At 55.4% G+C, this 20,654-nt stretch overlaps 1 protein-coding gene across 2 annotated transcripts in view; it reads left to right on the top strand.

Moving 5' to 3' along the window:
- The window catches only part of TBC1D9B (TBC1 domain family member 9B), a 40,308-nt gene extending 20,435 nt beyond the window's left edge, over positions 1-19,873 (top strand). Inside the window, exons 8-22 of one of the 2 annotated variants that reach the window (XM_070373488.1) lie at positions 5,169-5,330; positions 5,604-5,754; positions 6,206-6,420; positions 6,874-6,991; positions 8,418-8,703; positions 10,422-10,551; positions 10,681-10,779; positions 11,412-11,480; positions 12,464-12,704; positions 13,112-13,177; positions 14,729-14,800; positions 15,030-15,080; positions 16,633-16,692; positions 17,433-17,539; positions 18,582-19,873. In XM_070373488.1, coding sequence (XP_070229589.1) covers positions 5,169-5,330; positions 5,604-5,754; positions 6,206-6,420; positions 6,874-6,991; positions 8,418-8,703; positions 10,422-10,551; positions 10,681-10,779; positions 11,412-11,480; positions 12,464-12,704; positions 13,112-13,177; positions 14,729-14,800; positions 15,030-15,080; positions 16,633-16,692; positions 17,433-17,539; positions 18,582-19,268 — 2,514 coding nt within the window. In that variant the 3' untranslated portion in view covers positions 19,269-19,873. The remainder of the gene's footprint in view (positions 1-5,168; positions 5,331-5,603; positions 5,755-6,205; positions 6,421-6,873; positions 6,992-8,417; positions 8,704-10,421; positions 10,552-10,680; positions 10,780-11,411; positions 11,481-12,463; positions 12,705-13,111; positions 13,178-14,728; positions 14,801-15,029; positions 15,081-16,632; positions 16,693-17,432; positions 17,540-18,581) is intronic. The other variant, XM_070373489.1, reaches the window with a different exon arrangement.
- The last annotated feature ends 781 nt before the right edge of the window (positions 19,874-20,654 follow it).

Here is a 20,654-nt window from a genome sequence, read left to right as displayed (position 1 = left end):
CTCTTAATTCTATCATTTCTTCTGTTCATTAGCTGAAATACTTTTGTATAGAGAAACTTACCCTCATCAGCTATTTGGTCACCCTGAGGCACAGTTCATATAGAAAAGGCAGAATAAATCCTTTATTTTTTTATTCACCAGTTGTTAAAATGACAAGTTGGTTTTCTAGTATTCTCCAAATGTGACCAATTCAGCTTTTGTGTTTACTTTTTAGTATAATTATGAATTTACATATTTAAGCATCTTGATTTGTTTCAGCTCAGGAGAGTTTTTATCCTCATTCAGTCTATGACCAGAGGACAGTTGTTCAGGTGGCATGAGTCCTTTTGACATTACCGTGGCTTTGTTTGATCACTTCCTTCCTTCTTGGTATAACAAGATGTATGTGCTATTATCAGTCTAGATTTGTGAAAACATTAGAAGAGTCCATATAAAAATCCACCTGTCTGGCTACTCCAGGAAAATCAGGAGCTCTGGCATTGCAGGGCCTACATTCCCACCAGGTAGCATTAGAGCCATGAATTTTCCACCCACTAATCAATGCTCAGTAAACTATTAAGTAGACAAAGAATGGATGGGAAAGGAGCAGGCAGAATCAGTGCATGTTGGAGACTTTAAGAAAGTTTCTTAGAGGAGGTTGGGCTTGAGCTGTGATTTCAAGAAATAGTGAGGTTGGTCTGGTGAAAAGGGATGTGAGCAGGAATGTTGAACTGCCTTTTCATTCCCAGTGCCACAGATGACAGGACCTGAGCAGCCAGACTAAGCTTGGCCCCATGGCCCCTTCTGAGCACCTGCCCTTCTTCATCCAACACATCTTATTGCATTCCTGTTAAATGTCAGATACTCTTCCAGGTACTAGAAATAGAGCTGATTAGACAAAACTCATGCCCTTTTAGAGCTTATATTCTACTGAGAAAGACAAGTCAGTAAGGAAATAAACATTAAATATGTCAGGTGGCAGTAAGGGCCATGGGAAAAATAAAACAGGATAAAAGGATCAGGAGTGCCAGGGGACAGGAGGACTCTGATCAAGTGGTACTTGAAGGAAGTAAGGGACCAGCCAGAAAGTATCTGGGGAAAGGGCTGCTGAGAAGAGTGTAGACAGGGCTCAGGTCTGAGATGAGAGAGGGAGTGGGAGCCCAGAGCATATGGAGCCCATAGGCCTTTGTAAACACTTAGCCTTGACTCTGAGTGAGGTGGGAGCCAGTGGAGAGTTTGGACTGGAGAAGGGACGTGGTCTGTTTGTGTTGTAGCAGAGCTGCTCTGGCCGCGTGTTGAGAATGGAATCAAGGTGCAGCTGTCAGTACAGAAGCCACAGATGGCTACTGAGCACTTGAATGGCAACCAGCCCATACTGGAATGTGCTCTAAGCATAAACTGCACGCCAGAGGTAGAAGATTCAGAAAAGAAAGAGGAGAGTCCAATAGAAAATAGTCAAGAGACGCAGAGAGGGCAGTGGCACCCCACTCCAGTACTCTTGCCTGGCAAATCCCATGGACGGAGGAGCCTGGTGGGCTGCAGTCCATGGGGTCACTAGGAGTCGGACACGACTGAAGCGACTTAGCAGCAGCAGCAGCAGCAGTCAAGAGACGTGAGAAACAACTGAAGCAAAGAAGATCCAATGTCTGTGAGACATAGCTCCCTAAAGATGAAAAGAAAGCCACGGAATAACAGCTGATAGGAACTGCGATTCAAGAAGCTTTCTGAATATAAAAGAAAACTTAAACCCGCCTGGTAGAAAAGCATCTTGTACATCTGGAAAATCAATATGAAATAGTATGTAATATGTACACACTGAGATATAATCTAGCAAAACTGTGGGACTCTAAAGATTAAAACAAAGTCTTCTGGACAATCAGTCAAGAAACACCAAGTTATTTATGAAGGAATGGAAATCAGAGAGGCATCAGGCATTTTCATAGCAGCATTTTATACAAATAGAGCAACATTTTAAAAATATACAGTAAAAAAATGCTGTGGTCCCAGGATTTTCTATCTGGGAAACTGACATTCAGGTATCAAGACCACAAGCCATCAGGAACATGCAGGAAATCAGGGAAGCCATCAGGTTTTGATGAGTCTAATAGTGAACAACCTCAGAAAAGCAAGAAACAACCAGAGAGGCTTTGGCAGGTGCCCTGGTGGGAGCACTGAGTGTGTATATGAGGCGTAGATACAAGACGAGGAACAGGTGACAAGACACGTGTGATTCTATATGCTCTGGCAGCACAGAGTGTGATGCAAACGTGACATCAGGAAGTATGGCGAGCAGAATAAGCTCACTGACTGCCTTTTTAAGTAAGAACAAAAGTCTGTCACTATATGGCGGCAGGGGAAAGGATGGGGTGGGAAAAACAGAGCTACTGGCCAATTTGAGTATTGTCCCTAGGAGGCAGTCCAGTGTCTAAAAAGAGGGCACCCAGGGTATTAGATAAAGACATCATTAGGATGAAGGTAATTATTAGAACATAAATGTACACTTTCTGACACTTTCTCAAGTGAAAAAAAAAGTAGAGAAAGAGGGAAAGGTACAGTGAATTTAGGCAACTCTTTCCAGAAACTTTGTAGAAAGACCAGCTGAGACCCACAGGGGTGCCTTCAGGGACTGACTTTGTAATCAGTGTGTGATGTATATGCTGTAAAGTACATGGATCCTAAAGGCACAGCTTGGTACACTTTCACAACGTGTGAGCACCATCCAGATGAAGAATGAGGAGGGCTGGTAGGGACACCAGCATGATTTCTATACTGATGGTAATGAATCCAGTGGAGAGGGGTATCTTCTACACATGCCGGAAGAAGCTCTTAGAGGCCAGAGCGGTAGGATCTTGGGCTCAAATGGATGGAAAGTTGGGCCTGGCGTACACAGCCTCAGATGCAGGAGGGCAGGCCAGCAGGAGTGACCACGGATGGCCGTCAAATTGCTCATGCTTCTGCATGCTCAGATAAATAGTTGGCTGTAGAAGTGAGGAAGGCAGGTGGTTTGCGAGGTTGGTGCTGCAAGAATGGATAAGACAGTTACTGAGGGGAAGGAGAGAGAGACTGGATTAGGAGAACACAGGATTCCCAGGTGTGGGCTTCGGCTCACCATCACCCCAGGAACCTGTATGTCATGAGGGATGGTTATCGCTGAGGTCACATCCTTGAGTCAGTCTCCTTTCCAGCACTGAGGTTTTTGATTCTCTGCAGTGCTCTGTGGCCTGAAAGTCCATCTGTGTCCTTGTCTCTGCTGGGATCCTCGGGCCAGAAGCAGAAATCTCTGCATCAGGATGCTTTCAGTCTAGGGTCTTGCCCCTGGATTCAGACAGTTTGTCTTGAAAATTTGTTTGTAGTTGATCTAAAGTCCATTTTGAAAACACCAGTCATGGGCAGAGGACAGACCATGGATGTGAGAGAAAGAAGAAAGTGAAAGCCGCTCAGTCGTGTCTGACTCCTTGAGACCCCATGGGCACAGTCCATGGGATTCTCTAGACCAGAATACTGGAGTGGGCAGCCTTTCCCTTCTCCGGGGGATCTTCCCATGGACGTGAACCTAGCAGAATTTTCTCTCCTTTTTTCTTTTTTGTTAAAAACGTCTCTACTGAGGTAAGCTTGACGTTCGTATTGAAAGAGTACAGTTTGATGAGTGTAGAATATGTTCCCTGCAAAGCGGTCACAGCTGTGGTTCTTGTGTAGGGAGCGTCCGTACCCCTGCTGCATACCAGATGGGCCACGGCCGAGGGGGTCAGAGCTGATGAGCTCAAGGGCAGAAACCCAGCTCCGACCAAAGCATGCAGAGCTCCCTGGTCGCACGCTCAGCTGCCTGTCAGCAGAGCTGGGCTCTCTACTAGACGTGCTTTTCAGCCAGGAGGTTGTCATCCCCAGTTGTGTGTGACCCCAGGATGGCGGCACCACCCTCTGCATCCTCCTTGGCCTGTCCTGACATTCCCCGCAAAGTGACCCACAAAGTACCCCCAAGCCCCTGAGCCCCGGGGCGGCAAATACTAATTAGTTTGTGGCCACCACCCCAGGCTTCAAGGGATTCCACAAAGTGTGGGGCCAAGAGTAGAGAGAGATGTGCTGTGTCCCCCCAAAAATGGGGAGCCCCTGCGGCAGCAGAAGTGGATTTGGGGAGCCAGTGATCAGTGTCCATCCAATAGCGGTGTTCCTGCTGGTGGGTGCCCGGGGAGGGAGCTGAGGGGAGAGCAGAAAGTGCGCTCTGGCTCTGGCCTACCTGACCCTGGGCCCTGGAGCAAGCTCCCTACACAGACCATCGCCTATGACCGAGCGCTCACCTTGAAGTCAGGGACCTACAGGTGGAACCCAGACCACAAGCAGGGGACAGAAGTCTGTTGTCATCTACACTGTACTTGAAGGGGCCTAAAAACTTACTCTCTAGCCCTGCTGGGTGGAGACTGGGGGCCACAATTCCAGAAAGCCAGGGAAGAACCCTGAATATCAGGGCTTCCTTCTAGACTGTTGTCCCTCGTGCCCCTCTTTTTTTCTCCCAGCCCCAAATGCCCCCCAGGATATTCCCAGAACCCCCCAGGATCCATTTCTCTTGCTGTTTGGCTGGAGTGCCCCCTGGGAAGGGCCTACAGCCCTACCAGGGACCTGTTGACGGTTAGAGACGGCCCACGGGCAGGGACTCCCCACACACACACCTGGTTCTGGGTCTGTCTTGCATCTCCCCTCCCGGAACCCCAGCAGCCTTGTCAGAAGCGTGGCAGAGTGCTAAGGAGAGCCCAGTGTCCTGGAGGGGCCCTGGGGCTCTCTCCCGACCCTTCCCCCCAGGCTGGTCACTGTGGTCAGGGGCCTTGTGGGGCTTGGGGCCCGAGGACAGCCGTGTCTCCAGGGGTCAGCAGGGTCTGCACCCGAGGCTGGAGCAGGAGCAGGTGCTCCCCAGGGAGCATCCGTGAGTGTGGCCTATCAGGCCCTTGTAGGGGACACAGTTCAGAAGAACTCTCCTGGGAGCTGCTCCTCTCCTGGCCCTGAGCTCACGGAGAGAGGGTCTGACGGGACAGGCCCCAGAGCCTGGCCCGGGTGCCGGAGGGCAGTGAGGTGTGTGCTCGGCCAGAGAGGAGGCAGGGCTGGGCCATCTGGTGGCCTCCTGCCCGTCCCAGGGCACTGCCCGCCGGCCGTGGGGCTGCCACCTCGCTCAGGGCCTGCCTCTCTGCTCTGTTTCCCAGCCTTCCCCCGCTCCCCAGGAGCTGTCGGAACAGCCCGCCGGCCCGACCTCGCCCCTCGGTGGCCTCCCAGGGGGCCGTGCACAGGAGGCACCAACCGCCTCCCAGGGCCTGCTCAGACTCTTCCAGAGAAACACGCCCGTGGAGGACCTGGGCGCCAAGGGGGTAAGCCCAGACAGGGAGCCCCACCGCCGTGCAGGCCTGGCCGGCGGGGGCGGGAGGCGGGGGTGGCGTCTGTGACCCGCGGGTGACCCTGCGCAGTGCCAGGGACACCCTGCCTGACCAGTGCCACAGTGCTGACCGTGGGCTTACAACCGCCCACGGGGCCCCAGGGATGCCGAGGGCGGTGCAATGCGCAGCACCACCCCAGCCCTTGGAGGAGAGGTGGAGGTGGCATCTGGGTCAGCCCCGCAGACCCCCTGTTTGCGGCTCCCCCAGGCCAAGGAGAAGATGAAAGAGGAGTCGTGGAACATCCACTTCTTCGAGTTCGGACGCGGCATGTGCATGTACCGCACGGCGAGAACGCGGGAGCTGGTGCTGAAGGGCATCCCAGAGAGCCTCCGGGGGGAGCTCTGGCTCCTCTTCTCTGGTGAGCTGCCCTACCTCCCTGCCCCACGGCCCCCATCCACGCAGGAGCTCCACTGACCCCAGCCGGCCTCCTTTGAGTGGGCAGGCAGGGACTGCCACTTTTAGAGGGCAGGAATAGGGCTCTCGGCCGTGATGAGGTGTGTGTGCCAGAAGGGGCACGCCTTCCCACCGGCCATGGGAGGAGATCCGGCCTCCTGACGCCTCCTCTCCACGGGCAGGTTCTGACAACATTCACACCCTTGGCCACCTGAATGCTTTCAGGAGGGCAGGTCAGCCATTTGAAACGTGGTTGGGTGACTCTTCTCAGGAGCAGTCATGAGGGAAGCTCTGCCTGGCACCCAAGGGCCCCTGCCCATCTGTAGAGCATTGATGTCTCCACCCTGCCCTGTCCCTGCCCTCAAAGTCCCAGGCGAGGAAGAGGAGGGAGCCAGCTGTCAGCTGTGTCTCCACAGGGGCCTGGAATGAGATGGTGACTCACCCCGGCTACTATGCCGAGCTGGTGGAGAAGTCCATGGGGAAGTACAGCCTGGCCACAGAGGAGATCGAGCGAGACCTCCACCGCTCGATGCCGGAGCACCCTGCCTTCCAGAATGAGCTCGGGATCGCGGCCCTCCGCCGGGTGCTGACCGCCTACGCTTTCCGAAACCCCACCATTGGCTACTGCCAGGTACGGGGCTCAGCAGGGGCAGCTGCACGTGGTCCTGACCCTGAGTGACGGCCTTGCACACTTGCTACTGTGCCTCGGCCCCCCAGGAAGATCCTGATCCCAGAAAAAGATGAAATTAGAAACAGTGTTTGTCTCTCCCCTCATCCTCATGCTGTCTATTAAGCTGTCTTCTGTGTGCTTCTGGTCTGGGTCCTGAAGGCGTTGGATCGTTTTGTGTGTGTGTGTGTGTGTGTTATACACATAACATAAAACTTTCCATCGTAATCATCTGAAGTGTACAGTTCAGTGGCACCAGGTATATCATTGTACAACTGTCACCTGGTCACATTGATTTCCTGCAAATTGCCTTTTGGCAAATTGCCTAGAGTTGGGTGGGACAGTTTGTCGTTTCCAGGCTTGCTGGTTGGGAAGGGACAGCTCTGTGAGCCCCCCTCACTCTCTCTGTGACCACAGGCCATGAACATCGTCACCTCAGTGCTCCTGCTCTATGGCAGCGAGGAGGAGGCCTTCTGGCTGCTGGTGGCCCTCTGCGAGCGCATGCTGCCCGACTACTACAACACCAGGGTGGTGGGTGAGTGCCCACGGCTGGCAGCTCCCTGTGGGGTGGCAGGCCTTCCTCAGCACACAGCCCACAGCTGGGCTGCTGGAGGCCTTCTCGGCGCACAGCCCACAGCTGGGCTCCTGGAGGCCTTCTCGGCGCACAGCCCACAGCTGGACTCCTGGAGGCCTTCTCGGCGCAGAGCCCACAGCTGGGCTGCTGGAGGCCTTCCTCAGCACACAGCCCACAGCTGGGCTGCTGGAGGCCTTCTCGGCGCACAGCCCACAGCTGGACTCCTGGAGGCCTTCTCGGCGCAGAGCCCACAGCTGGGCTGCTGGAGGCCTTCCTCAGCACACAGCCCACAGCTGGGCTGCTGGAGGCCTTCTCGGTGCACAGCCCACAGCTGGGCTCCTGGAGGCCTTCTCGGCGCACAGCCCACAGCTGGGCTCCTGGAGGCCTTCTCGGCGCACAGCCCACAGCTGGGCTGCTGGAGGCCTTCTCGGCGCACAGCCCACAGCTGGGCTCCTGGAGGCCTTCCTCAGCACACAGCCCACAGCTGGGCTCCTGGAGGCCTTCTCAGCGCACAGCCCACAGCTGGGCTCCTGGAGGCCTTCTCGGCGCACAGCCCACAGCTGGGCTCCTGGAGGCCTTCTCGGCGCACAGCCCACAGCTGGGCTGCTGGAGGCCTTCTCAGCGCACAGCCCACAGCTGGGCTCCTGGAGGCCTCGTAGCCTCACCACTGGTCTCCCACTCCATAGGTTAGAAAGCTGCAAAATCTTCACACAGCTAGAAGGTGGAAAGCCAAACACAGACCCCAACCGTCCCTCCCAGACTTTATGCGGATTCCCTAGGAGTTGCTGGAAGTGAGAGAAGAAGTTAGCTTGGGGCCTACATTCACATCCAGCTAACTCTCATTAAACGTTTTTATTGTAGAAAATTTCCAAAATCATAACTAGAGCATATAGTATATACCCCCGTGTTGACTGTTATGAGGGGTAGAATCTGTGACCTTGTAAATAGATTTAGTTACATATATAATTAAGTCTGTTATCTAAAATGTCCTTCCTGTGCTGTTTTGGTGGGTGTCCACTCTTGGGGTCCTTCAGAATTGCCTCTTTTCCCCAGCTTCAGGCCAGGAGACACATAAGCTACTCAGAGCACTGTTTACTTCTGACATCCTAGAGAGAAATTAGTATTTCCCAAAAAGGAAATCCAAGTAAAGTGAAAGAAATCTTTTCTTTTCACAAAATGGTTTGGAAGCAGTAGAAAGGAAACTTACAGGATTTTTTCCTTTATTCCTTTCTCCATCCCACCTGCCCCTACCAGCCCTCAGTTGTAAGCAGAGCTGGCCAGGGACCAGGGGGAGCTTCCTGGACCTCAGACCCCAGGGTCCCACCTGAGGGCCTGCCTGAGCCAGGAACGTGAGCTCACTATTCAGACTCCTTTGTCCTCTTCCTAGGGGCCCTGGTGGACCAAGGCATCTTCGAAGAGCTCACAAGAGACTTCCTGCCCCAGCTCTCCAAAAAGATGCAGGACCTGGGGGTGATTTCCAGCATCTCTCTCTCCTGGTTCCTGACCCTCTTCCTCAGTGTCATGCCCTTTGAGAGCGCTGTGGTCATCGTTGACTGCTTCTTCTATGAGGGCATCAAGGTGATCCTGCAGGTGGCCTTGGCCATCCTGGATGCCAACATGGAGCAGCTGCTGGGCTGTGGCGACGAAGGCGAGGCCATGACCGTCCTGGGCAGGTAACCGCGCCAGCCTGCCTCCTCTTGTTGGGGAGCTGGCCAGTGCTCCCCTGGACCACACGACCAGCCCCTCCCCAGTCCTGGGTGCTCCTCAGTCAGCGTCCTGGGACTGTACCTACCACATGCTCAGCCTGGGGTAGACCTAGGGACACTGCAGAGGCAGGAGAGGGGCTCCTTTCTGGGAGAAGACAGAACAGCACTGGAGCAGTCGTTGCTTGGGAGAAGCAGTGGTTAGAGGGTGAGACCGTGGCGGACCAGAGCACACTGCACTGGCGGGCTTGCTGCGCGGGAGGCAGGTGGAACTAGGCCGAGCCTCCCATCTCCTGCAAAGGCTGGCTGGCTGTTACTCCCGCAGAGCAGTCCTGGTGCGCCGTCCCTGGCTCAGGAGCATCAGTTTCTCCAGGGCAGCTGGACAGGGAGCCCGTGCTGGGCCTGCTGTAGCTGCACAGGCTGATCTCCAGCTAGGCACACCTGCGGCCCAGGTCATCCTGGCCGCCGCCGCCTCCCTCAGTGCTCACGCCCCATCCTCACAGACTCTGAGATCCAGCCCCTTCCCTCAGTCCCCATACCCTCAGGGCCGGCCCCCGACAGCCCTTCCCAGGGCCCTGTGCCCACATCGTAACAGTTGGCTCTGCACCGGTTTCACTCACCAGCATCCCACAGGGCTCTTCCTGATCAGAATCTGACTCTGTTCCTCCCCGGGGACGTGGGGATCCCCTGTGGCCCTGGTGGTTTTTTGGACAAAGGAGCTAAGTCCCCAGCCTGACCTTCAAGCCCTTCATATGCAGGTGCTCTTCTGGGGCCTCCCTCTGGCCCAGGCCCTGAGCTCTGTACAGTCCTGCCAGCCCATAAGCATGTATCTGCTCAGCCTGGAACACCCCCAGCCCCCCAGGACTGCCAGGGACACCGTCACCTGCGTGCTGAGCTGGCCCAGGTGCTGACTGGGAGCCTGCAAGGGTCCCAGGCTGGCAGAGCTGTGGCTGCTCTGCTATGGGCCATGCCGGCTCTCTGTCCTGACAGGCAGCCTGTGGGCAGAGTGGGCAAGTGGTTTCCATGCCTGTCTCCCACACCAGACAGAGACGGGACCCTTCCCACAGAGCAGAGCCTGAGCAGGATCAGGGCCGGGGCCAGTGGGTGTGGAGGACCCACCACTTTCTCCCTCCTGAGTGTCAGGCCCAGCCAGAGTGTCTGGAAGGGTTTGAGGTCCTGGCTGGGCTGGTCCCACTGGAGTCAGGCCCGGTCCCGAGACTGTGCTCCTCGGCAGGGCTTCTCCTCCTGGAGCACTCCTTTGGTCTCTGATTCTTCCTGGCCAGAGCAGGGAGTCCTCACATCCCCAGGGACCCACCAGACAGAGGGAGTGTGTCATCACTCCAACTGGGACACAATTTTCTCCTGGTGTAGTAAGGTCTGGAGTCATAAAGGGTCCCCACTCGTGGGACCCTGGTGGCCAGCCTAGCTTTCTCAGAATTAAGTGCTCAAGCCTTCAAGGGGGGAGGCCTTCTCCCATTTCCTCCAGGGGGCACCTCTGATTTGCCAGGGCACCCTCCAGGGCATGCCTCTCTCTGCAGTGACCCATCTTTCACCCTCCTGGAGGATGCCCGGCCCTCAGCATGCTCGCTTGAGAGTCTAGGTAGATTAAGTCTCCACATCATTCAGCTGTGGGTGAGACATCCTGTCACCTGTGGGGGATCTAGACTCCTGTCCTTCAATCCTTACAGATACCTGGATAATGTGGTCAATAAGCAGAGTGTCTCTCCTCCTATCCCACACCTCCATGCCCTGCTGACCAGTGGAGATGACCCTCCTGAAGAGGTGGACATCTTTGACCTCCTGAAGGTGTCATATGAGGTCAGCACTCTCCAGGGCTATTTGGCCAGACCGCTCCATTGGACTATGTGGGTGCAGTTGGCCGTGGTGGGTGGCTGGCCTCTGCTCTGTGGTTCCACCTGATCTCACCAAATCACTTCTGACTGGTAGAAATTCAGCAGCCTGAGGGCGGAGGACATTGAGCAGATGCGGTTTAAACAGAGGCTTAAAGTGATCCAGTCCTTGGAGGATACGGCCAAGAGGAGTGTGGTACGGATGGGCCTGGGCTCTCGTGGCCCCAGGGTGCGAGCTGGAGCTGGGGTTGGGACGGGACTAAGTGGACTGTGTCAGCCGAGCCACCCCAGACTGCCCTGAGAAGCGGGGTGCAGGGCCCCCCAGCACTGTCCTCTGTGGGACTAGGATGCAGAAGTGGAGGTACAGATTTGGGGATGTGGAGAGAGGGCTGGTCACTGTTTTCTGTTGCAGATTGGTCACAGGGAAGCTTCTCTTTTGCCTTGATGCCTGAAGGCCAAGCACGAGCCCACTCTGGACTGAGCCCGCCAGCCTGGCTTTAACCCACCCCCTGGGTAGTGACAGCCCCTCAGCCCCTGCCCACTCAGCCCGCTGACCTTGCTGTCAGATTTTGTCCTCTTGTCTCTATAGGAAGAAATCACTAGGAAGTTCTAAGTTATGTTCCAAAGAGCTTTCCCAGGGCCTTTCTAGGAATCCAGATGGCAGTTTCTAGATCACCACCCCTCACCCTGTGTCCCAGACTCGGTGTTCAGAACAAAAAGGCCTCCCAGCTGGCAACACCAGAAGGGTAGTTGGCGCCACATGGGGATTCCCTCAAAGAACAAGACCTTGAGAATTCATTAATACATCTTGCATCTCTTTCCTTCTAGGTCCGAGCTATACCTGGGGACATTGGTTTCTCAATTGAAGAACTGGAGGACCTTTACATGGTTTTTAAGGTGATAGCCAAGAGCAAGGGAGGACCAGCATCCCATCCTAGTCCCCTAAATTCATCCTCTGTGCAGCAGCCTCCTGCCAGGAGGGATGTAAAACATTTAAAAACATCCTCAGATGCAGTTATTACAAAGTTCACATGGTAGAATTTAATCCTTTCCAGAGTTTAGGCAAGATACTCTTTTAAGTGGCTGAAAATTTGCTGAAGTCAGCTTACACAAGACGGAATGCATTGGCTCATGAAACTGAAAAGTCTAGAAACTGAAAAGTCAGACAGGGCCGGATCTAGGTGTTCTGACGTCCTGTCAAGCTCCGCTATCAGATATCACGTGGACTGCTCTTCCTGCAGAGCGGTAGGACTGTTGTCCGCAGCCTCCAGGGTCATCCTTGCCGTAACCCCATGAAAAGAGAATTTTCTCTCCCAGGTGGTTTTAACAAAAAGCCCAGGGTTGATTGCTGGAGTGACTCAAGTTAGGTTCTGTGGCTACAGGACGCTGTTCGCAGCTGACCCCAGGCTGGGCCGCATGCACACGCCATGGCCTGGGTTGGGGACAACAGGGGCTCTCCAGGAAAAGCTCGGGTGCTGGTAACAGAGGAACGGGAAAGGGCATGAAGAACAAGCAGAAACAGCCATGTCTGCGCTGCCTGTCTGCTCTCCCTGTCATGTCCCATCTGCCCTTCCCGCTGCCCGGGATTCAGCCCCCTAGGGAACCACCCTGGGATGGCCTTCGGGTCAGAGTGGTCCAGCCAGTGGTCCGCTGTGCCTGGTGGTCCTCAGGTCCTGTCTCGACTCCCACGGCTCTAAACAAGGGGGTGACGGTGCCAGCACCTGAGGTTCTGTGAGATGCTGTGTCTAGCCCAGCGCGCACTGCTCAGGAGGCTGTGGACCTGGATAGAGGAGGCGGGTGAACACACCAGTCAGCCTGGTGACCCTGAGCACCCAGGGCCCAGGAGGCCAGGCTGTCTCACCAGGCTGTGCCCCCTGCAGGCCAAGCACCTAGCAAGTCAGTACTGGGGGAGCAGCCGCCCTGCAGCTGTGCGTCGGGACCCCAGCCTGCCCTACCTGGAGCAGTACCGCATCGACGCCCACCAGTTCCGGGAGCTCTTTGCCAGCCTGACGCCCTGGGCCTGTGGCGCCCACACGCCTGTGCTGGCAGGGCGGATGTTTCGGCTCCTGGATGAAAATAAGGACTCGCTGATCAACTTCAAGGAGTTTGTGACGGGGATGAGTGAGTGGCTCTAGGGCCTGCAGGGACTCGTCCCTACCCTTGCCCTTTCTGAGGAAACTTCCAGGTACCAGTCCCAGCCAGCCTGCCCACCATAGCGAGCCTAGGGCAGCCTAGAGCCCTTAACCCTTGATAAAGGAGGGCAGTTTTCCCACAGAGATACATGATGGGAGCCTTCCCCACCCTCCCCTGCCCTCCCTCAGTTTGCTGCTGGAGGCTGGGTCTGCAGGCCCCGAGAAGGAGCAGGCCTGAGGCCTGGTGCTCACCCTCGGGGCCTCTCCAGGGAGAGAGTCAGGCGGTGAGGAGCATCCCGCTGGAGCCCCCTGGAGGAGGAGGACTCAAATGTGGCCTGGCCACGGGGCTCTCGTGCCCTCCTGCCAGCCTGCCTTCCTGCTGGCCTTTCCCCACAGGTGGGATGTACCACGGGGACCTGACGGAGAAGCTCAAGGTTCTCTACAAGCTGCACTTGCCTCCAGGTGAGCGCCGCCTCTCCCACTCCCCAGCAAGGGCTCTCCAGAGTGCAGAGCCAGAGCTGCGGCCTTCCGAGGCACAGGCCTCTGTGCGTGGCTGGGCCTCGTAGCAGCTGGGCTCCCAGCACAGTGGAGGCTCCCTCATCCTGACAGAGTGCAGAGCAGCCAGCGGATGGGGCTGAGGCCGGGTCAGTCTCTGTCTGAGAGCAGGGCCGGGCCCTGCATGGCCTGGGGGCACGTGTGGGTGTCTCAGGGCTCCACGCATGGGCAGAGGCCCAGACGCAGCACCAGGCCCCTCCATGTACCCCCTGAGAGGGGTTGGCCACAGGAGTGGAGACTCAGGTTTGAGTCTTCTTAGTTCATTGGCTTGTCCTTAAATCTGTCAAGGACTCCTGTCTGTCACCAGAGGAGCAGCCTGGGGGCACCGCTGAGGCCCAGGGGAGGCTGAGGAGCCTGTGTGGCTCTCTCCCTTGCCTTCTCTCGCAGTGCGGGGCCTGCTGGGACACGGACAGTGGGTAGCCTGTGTCAGCCTAGCTTACCCGGCCCAGCAGACATAGCCACTCAGAATTCTCCAAGGGCCGCGGATGGGCTTCCGTATTTTCACAGAGGGTGCTGAGACTGGGGCAGGCGAAAGTTCTAGCCCCAGGGGTTCTGCTCTGGGGTAGAGCTGTCCTGGGTTCCTGCTGTTGTCCGTGACCCTGCCCCCACCAGGGACTCAGGAGCTGCCTCAGAGTTGGCCAGAGTAATTTTTCATCCCAGAGACCTGACTGACTGAGGGCAGGGCCCAGACTGTGGTTCTGAAGCTCCCTACAGGGCTCTGCATCCAGAGTTGGAGAGCCCTGCTCCCGACACACGCAGCGCAGGGATTCTTACCTGTGGCTAGTCTTTCCCTCTTGCAGCAGGCAACACTGGTCTTGGGTACACCTCCTCGGGAAGATTGGCACAGGCACTTCTCATTCTGCTGAGCGAGGCTTGAGCTGGGCAGACCCCACTGGGCCAGGAGCCTACGGATGAGGGCACCTGAGGCCGGCCCTGCCACTCCCAAGCCACCTCTGTCCACCTTGCTCCACCTGGGGCCTAGTGACGGCCCATACCTGCCGCCTCCCCACAGGCCAGGCACCGTTAAACCTTCCTCACTCCCTCCCCCTCCACACAGCGGGGGGAACGGAACCAGGAACAGAGACTGTCGCAGAGTGAGACAAGCCAGTACGTACTGGTGTGGCACAGTGCCCAAGGGTATGATGTGAGAACAGGTTGTCTGTGCCTGCCTGGCCCCTGCGCACGTGCCTGCAGGAGCTGGGAACATCCCAAAAGGATCCTCTGGGCCACAGCATCACGGAGTGGGGCAAAGGATGGCCGTTCAGCCGACTCCTCTGACTGGATGTATATTGCAGTTTCAAACACAGTGTCCAAGTTAACCGGAAGCAGTCACCAGCTGTTAACCACTGTGACTACACACCGCGTTGGTGGGCACACTCAGTAGGGGAGGGGGGGTTTCCTCTGGTGAGAGTCACATTGTTCCCTCCTGCCCTCACTCTCCTCTCTCTCCGAACACAGCCCTGAGCCCCGAGGAGGCTGAGTCAGCCCTGGAAGCAGCCCATTATTTCACCGAGGACAGCTCCTCAGAAGGTGAGTGCTCTCTACCACTGGCCTCAGGCCCTGTGCCAAGCAGAGTTGCTGAGGGCCGTGCGGGTGGCCTGCAGCCCTCCCCGGGTGTGGGGGTGTGCTGCACGGGGGAGCTGCAGAACAAGGGCCAGGGCCCCAGGAGTATTCTCACTCCTGTTTCTCTTGTCTCTGCCTTCCTGGACCCTGGCTCCTCCTTCCCTCTGCCTCTGCTCCTCCTCGCTGTCCCTTCCAGCGTCTCCTCTGGCCTCCGATCTGGATCTTTTCCTGCCCTGGAAGGTTCAAGGTCAGTGCCTGGGGGGCAAGGGTGCCCCCTTTGCACTTGGCTTCCCCAGGGCCTTGGGATTCGTCTTCTGAACACTCCCCTGCATGGTCAAGAGGCCTGGAAGCTCTTGGGCCCCAAGATGCTCCTGTGTGGCTAAGTTCTGAATAGCCAGCTGCAGACCTGGGTAGAGAGCGGCAGCTGCCGTTCTTGTTGTAGGGGCAGAAAGTGGTGACACACAGCATCGTGGTGTTGCACAGGTACCAGGGTATCACCTCCAGGCCACATGGAAAAACGATTCTGTCATCGTGGTCATAGGAAAAACACAAAATACTATTGTTGCAAAACTGTCATCGTGATGACACAGATGAGTGGAAGTAGAAAAGAGTGGTGGAGGCTTTCTTTGGAAACAGTTTTGTGTTCCATACAACTTTTTAGTTGAGGAAAAATGTGTATGTTGAGTGCCTGTTGGAAGTCAGCCCTGTGCTTCATTTAAAACCCGCAGGGAGCACTGAGCCCAGGGCGGTGGGGTATTCTGGGCTGGGATTTGGCAGTCAAGCTGGCAGTGTGTAATGCACCCAGAAAACCGACCAAAACACCACCCTATCATTGCTCACGGGGGATAGGTAATAACACATCAAGGATAATACACACTCAAAAGGGAAACTAAAAGATACTATCAAGATACCTAAAGCAATCGTACTGACAGTGTCAAAGGCTTACTTGACTGTGAAGCTTGAGGACTTTGATTTCAATTATACAAACTAAAAAAACAGATGTATCTTCTGTCATACTTGGAACCTAAGCAAATAGGCCTGTCCCAGGCACCTGAGGAGAGGCCACGGACTTGGGGTACAGAGCCCTGTCCTTGGAGCTCACGTAACCCCCGGGGAAGCGGTCTATTCCCTGATGAAAACCCTGAGCCCAGAGGGCTGCACCCTTCCCTGCCACTGCAGAGTTGCCGAGGGTCGTTTGGAGCTGGCACCTGCCTCCCCGCCTGACGTTCCCCCAGCCACACCCCCTCAGGGGGCAGGTCTGGGGGAGCTGGCACCTGCCTCCCCACCTGACGTTCCCCCAGCCGCACCCTCTCAGGGGGCAGGTCTGGAGGAGCTGGGCAGCCTGCTCTCCCCAGATCCACAGTGCACACATATGTATCACTTTAAGAGATACAGTGCTGATCACAGGACTCAGGAACGTAAAATTCTCCATCAGCTGGCGTGGCAGTTACAGGTTGAATTGGTAACCCAGACTCCCCTGAGTTTGACCTTTATCGGCAGAAAGTATAGAAATTGTTGGTCTCAGAATTTTTGCCTGTAACATGCATCACCGTTGATTTAAGAACTGCGTGGTATGACTCGTATTCTTTGGAAAGAGAAGATGTGAGAGTTCAGTGGTTCTCTGGTTTGATGTAACCAGGTGGAGTGAGCCGGCCCTGTGTGGGGCAGAGAAGCAGCAGCCTGCAGGACCTGCTGGGCCAGGGCCCAGGACCAGGTCCACTTCCACAGGAAAGCACAGGCCAGACCTTAGTGGTCTGGAGTCATAACAGAAGACTGTTCTTGTTCTTTTTGTTGTCCAGAAGTATTACAGCAGGAGGAGCGAGAGGAAGCTGGAAATGACATCCAAGATAAAAGAAGAGGTGTGTGTGTGTGTGTGTGTCTGCGGTGCTGGAAGAGGTCCTAGGGTGTCTGGGATCTGGTCGCCCTGTCACTGTGGAATAGCCCCCGTACCTTATGGCAGACACATGCCTGATAGCAGAGCTCTCCCTGAGGTAAAGGCCCAAACATCAGCCACCCAGCTCGCACTCATCAGTCCCAGGCCTGAATTTCCTGTGGCCACGAGCACCCCCAGCCATCACTGCCTCCCTCTGGGGGTGCCCTGGCTCTCTGTGCCACCCTCTCTCCAGCCCCCACATGGTCCCATCACCATCTTGGGGAGGACATAGTGGGGCCATCATCATCAGCTTAGCTCAAACCTACTTCAGCATAGCCCAGGGGGGACCCTTGAGTGGTCCTTCAGGGGTCCCCAGCCTCCAGGATCCAATGCCTGATGATCTGAGCTGCAGCTTATGTAATAATAATAGAAATAAAGTGCAGTGAATGCAATGCACTTGAATCATCCTGAAACCATCCCACCCCCATACCCCCAGTCTCCAGAAAACCTGTTTTCCACGAACCTGGGCCCTGGTGCCAAAAAGGCTGCGGGCTGCTGTGTGCTTTTTCCCATCACTACCTCCCCAAACACCAGGGTGCTTTGTAATAGGGCCCAGGTAACTTCATGCCAGATAATCCTTAAACCCCCTTATCCCCTGCTACCAGCCCCCAGCCCTCTTTCTCTCATTTGACAGATGGAGATTAATCTTTTTCTTCCAACTCACAGAGGAGAAGGGAACTAGCCCTCCTGACTATCGGCACTACCTTCGAATGTGGGCCAAGGAGAAAGAGGTTCAAAAGGAGACGATTAAGGATCTTCCCAAGATGAACCAGGTAGGCCAAATCAGAACACCCAAGAGATGTTTCTGGAAAATTCCGACCAAGTCTGGACCCTCCCACCCTCCCCGCACCCCTGGAATGGAGGGATTCTTCTGCCTACCTTTAGACCCACCAGTCAGCGGCAGTCAGGGACTGCCTAGGAGGACAGGGGCTGGTTTTTCCAGGGCCTTGTTCAGAACACTCCCTTGCTTTGATCGGCATCCGTGAACCAGAGAAGCGCTGGGGAAGGTCAGCCTCAATAGGCAGAAACTCACTGCCGTTCATGAGCCAGTGTCACGGCACTTGTCCTTCCAGCCTGGCTCCGAGCCGCGCACACAGGCCCACTTGCCCCCCCTGCCGATAGTCACATGCGGGTCTCCAGGTCAGGACTGCAGCCTCCAGAGTCTTAACAGCCAGGACCACAGACATCTAACCAAAGGCCGCTGCTGAGCTGCAGCCTGATCACGGCCTGCTCTGCCCAGAGGGGTCCCTTGGCATCTGGGTGCTCTTTCATCCACAGGCCTGAAGAATGGGATGCCCTGTGGGGGGAGGTTTCATCCCGTTCTTAGGCCAAGAGGCCTAAATGTGGTTTCAGGATCTGAACTTGACCTCTTCATCCCTCTCAACTAACCCAGGCTGCCTTACCTTGTCATCACTCTCTAAAGAGCTTTGTTAAGGAGAGTTGAAGTGGCTTCTAATTAAAGATCTAAAACACTCAAACTGATTCTAAAACACAGTGAAGTCCTTGTAGTCACTGGGTTTGAAAAGTTATAATAGACATAGGTCTGTCTCTGCTAACAGAACAGGCACAGAGAGACTCCAGATGTCTCTATACGCGCTGAAAGAAAGACAGCTGGAAAAGAAAGCCTTTCCCTCTGCACCTCAGTGTCCTAATCTGTGAAATGGATATGTCAAAGCACAGGTATATGAAGATAACTAACAAGACGACACCCTCACACCAGTCAGAATGGCCAGCATTGTGAGACTGACTGATCGGAGGTAGCCTGGCCCATCTTTTATCATCTCCCTGTCCCTTTTCTGTTTTCCCCCTCAAAAGGAGCAATTCATTGAGCTGTGCAAGACACTTTACAACATGTTCAGTGAAGACCCCATGGAGCAGGACTTGTACCACGCTATTGCCACGGTGGCCAGCCTGTTACTCCGCATCGGGGAGGTGGGGAAGAGGTTTTCTGCATGGCCAGGCAGAAAGTCCAGGGACAGTGCCCCCGATGAGGATGAGTCAGCAGCCCCAGACCCCCCTCAAGACCCTGCCTGGGAACTTCAGCCACCAGCTGCAGGGGACCCCCAAGCCAAAGCAGGTGGAGACACCCACCTTGGGAAAACACCACAGGAGAGCCAGGTGGTGGGTGAAGGGGGCGGCGGTGAGGGCCGGGGCTCTCCCTCCCAGCCTCTGTCTGATGACGAAACCAAAGACGACATGTCCATATCCTCCTACTCCGTGGTCAGCGCTGGCTCCCTGCAGTGTGAAGACCTGGCTGACGACACAGTGCTGGTGGGCGGGGAGGCTCGCAGCCCTGTGGCCACCACCCACGGTGGGGGTACCGTTGACACAGACTGGTGCATCTCATTCGAGCAGATCCTGGCCTCCATCCTGACAGAGTCTGTGCTGGTGAACTTCTTTGAGAAGAGGGTAGACATTGGACTCAAGATCAAGGACCACAGGAAGGTAGAGAGACAGTTTAGCACCTCCAGTGACCATGAGCAGTCTGTGGTTTTGGGCTGAGGGCTCCAAGGCCTGCGGACTGGCCTCTCTTCCCTCCTTCCCTTTGTTTTCTCCTTAAGGACACATCCCTCCAGTTCTCCCCAGAATTGAGTTGTAAATAGAAAGAAGGCTGAACAGTCACAGTTGGGGCCAAGGCAGGGGGTGCCCAGCCCCTCATTCTACCTTGGGCCTCCTGGGCCCTGCAGTGTCGGGGGCTCTATGATCTGCCCTTGCTTGCCCTGCACTGTGGCCAGGCCACACCCTGTCCTCCTCCTCCTCCTCCCCTGCAGCTGCGTGCTCTGGGGGCTTTCCTGCCACTGGGCACCAGGTAGGGAGGTGGTGTGCCTGTTGGGCACCAACGTGGTGAGAGCTTCGAGATGCCTTCCAGGAGCCCTGAGCCTGCTTCTGGTTGAGGACACGGGCAGAAAGCATCCACTGCATCAGGGTGGGTTACCTCCAGCACAGGTGTTCCTCTCAATTCTCTTTCAGCTCGTCATCCTCACCATTAACCTTAAAAACATATCCCTCGGGTCCTGATATGTCTCCTTGTATTCATTTCAGTTGGCTAAAAAGAATCACACTATGCTCAATGCCTTAATAAATCCCTGAAAGAATGAAAAACCACACTGTGTATAGAGAATTAATGTGACCCTCAACCACTGCTTCAGCCTCCTGGCTTCTCCCCAGGCAGGTATGGGGCTGAAGCCGTACTCCAGAAGTTCCCAACACTTAAGTCTCTCACAGGAAGTGAGGTTTCAAGACCCCAGGCAGGACGGGGACACGGAAGCTGCTGATGCAGACCGGGCAGGGCGTGCGCAGAGCTGCACCCACAGAGAAGACCTGCTCTGCGGGGGCCAACAGCCAGGGTCTAGAGGTAGGAGCCATGTGCTCAGGCCTGGCTGCAGTAAGCCTCTGGGTTCAGGAAGCAGAATGTAGGGACGTGCGCAACAGGCTGAGCCAAGACGACCCCCTAGCTTTGCAGCAGGAGCTGATGATCATGTCCAGTATTTGCCCCCAACACAGTCACCCCTCATTTTTACTAAAAGATAACATCTCTGTGGCTCGTTTGGTTTCTTAATTGAATAGCCTTATTGAAGCAAAACTTACATACCATAAAATTCAGTTGTTTGAAGCTACAATTCAGTGATTGCTAGTAAACTGAGAGCTGTGCAGCCATCGCCACAATTCAACTTTAGAATATTTCCATCACCCCAGAAAGACCCCTCCTGCCCATGTGCTGCCAACGCCTGTATCCCCCCTCCCTCCGCAGCTCCAGGTACTAATCTATTTTATAGCTCTTTAGATTTTATCGATGTTTTTGAAAATAAAAGCCCCCATGATTTTACCTTGTGCACAACTGCTGAGTCACTTTTCAATAAATACAGCAAAACGACATCAAGGAAACGT

This window comes from Bos mutus, chromosome 7, assembly GCF_027580195.1.
Source record: "Bos mutus isolate GX-2022 chromosome 7, NWIPB_WYAK_1.1, whole genome shotgun sequence".
Lineage (NCBI taxonomy): Eukaryota > Metazoa > Chordata > Mammalia > Artiodactyla > Bovidae > Bos > Bos mutus.
The sequence above is the reverse complement of the archived record's forward strand: the minus strand, read 5'-3'. Positions and strand labels throughout refer to the sequence as shown.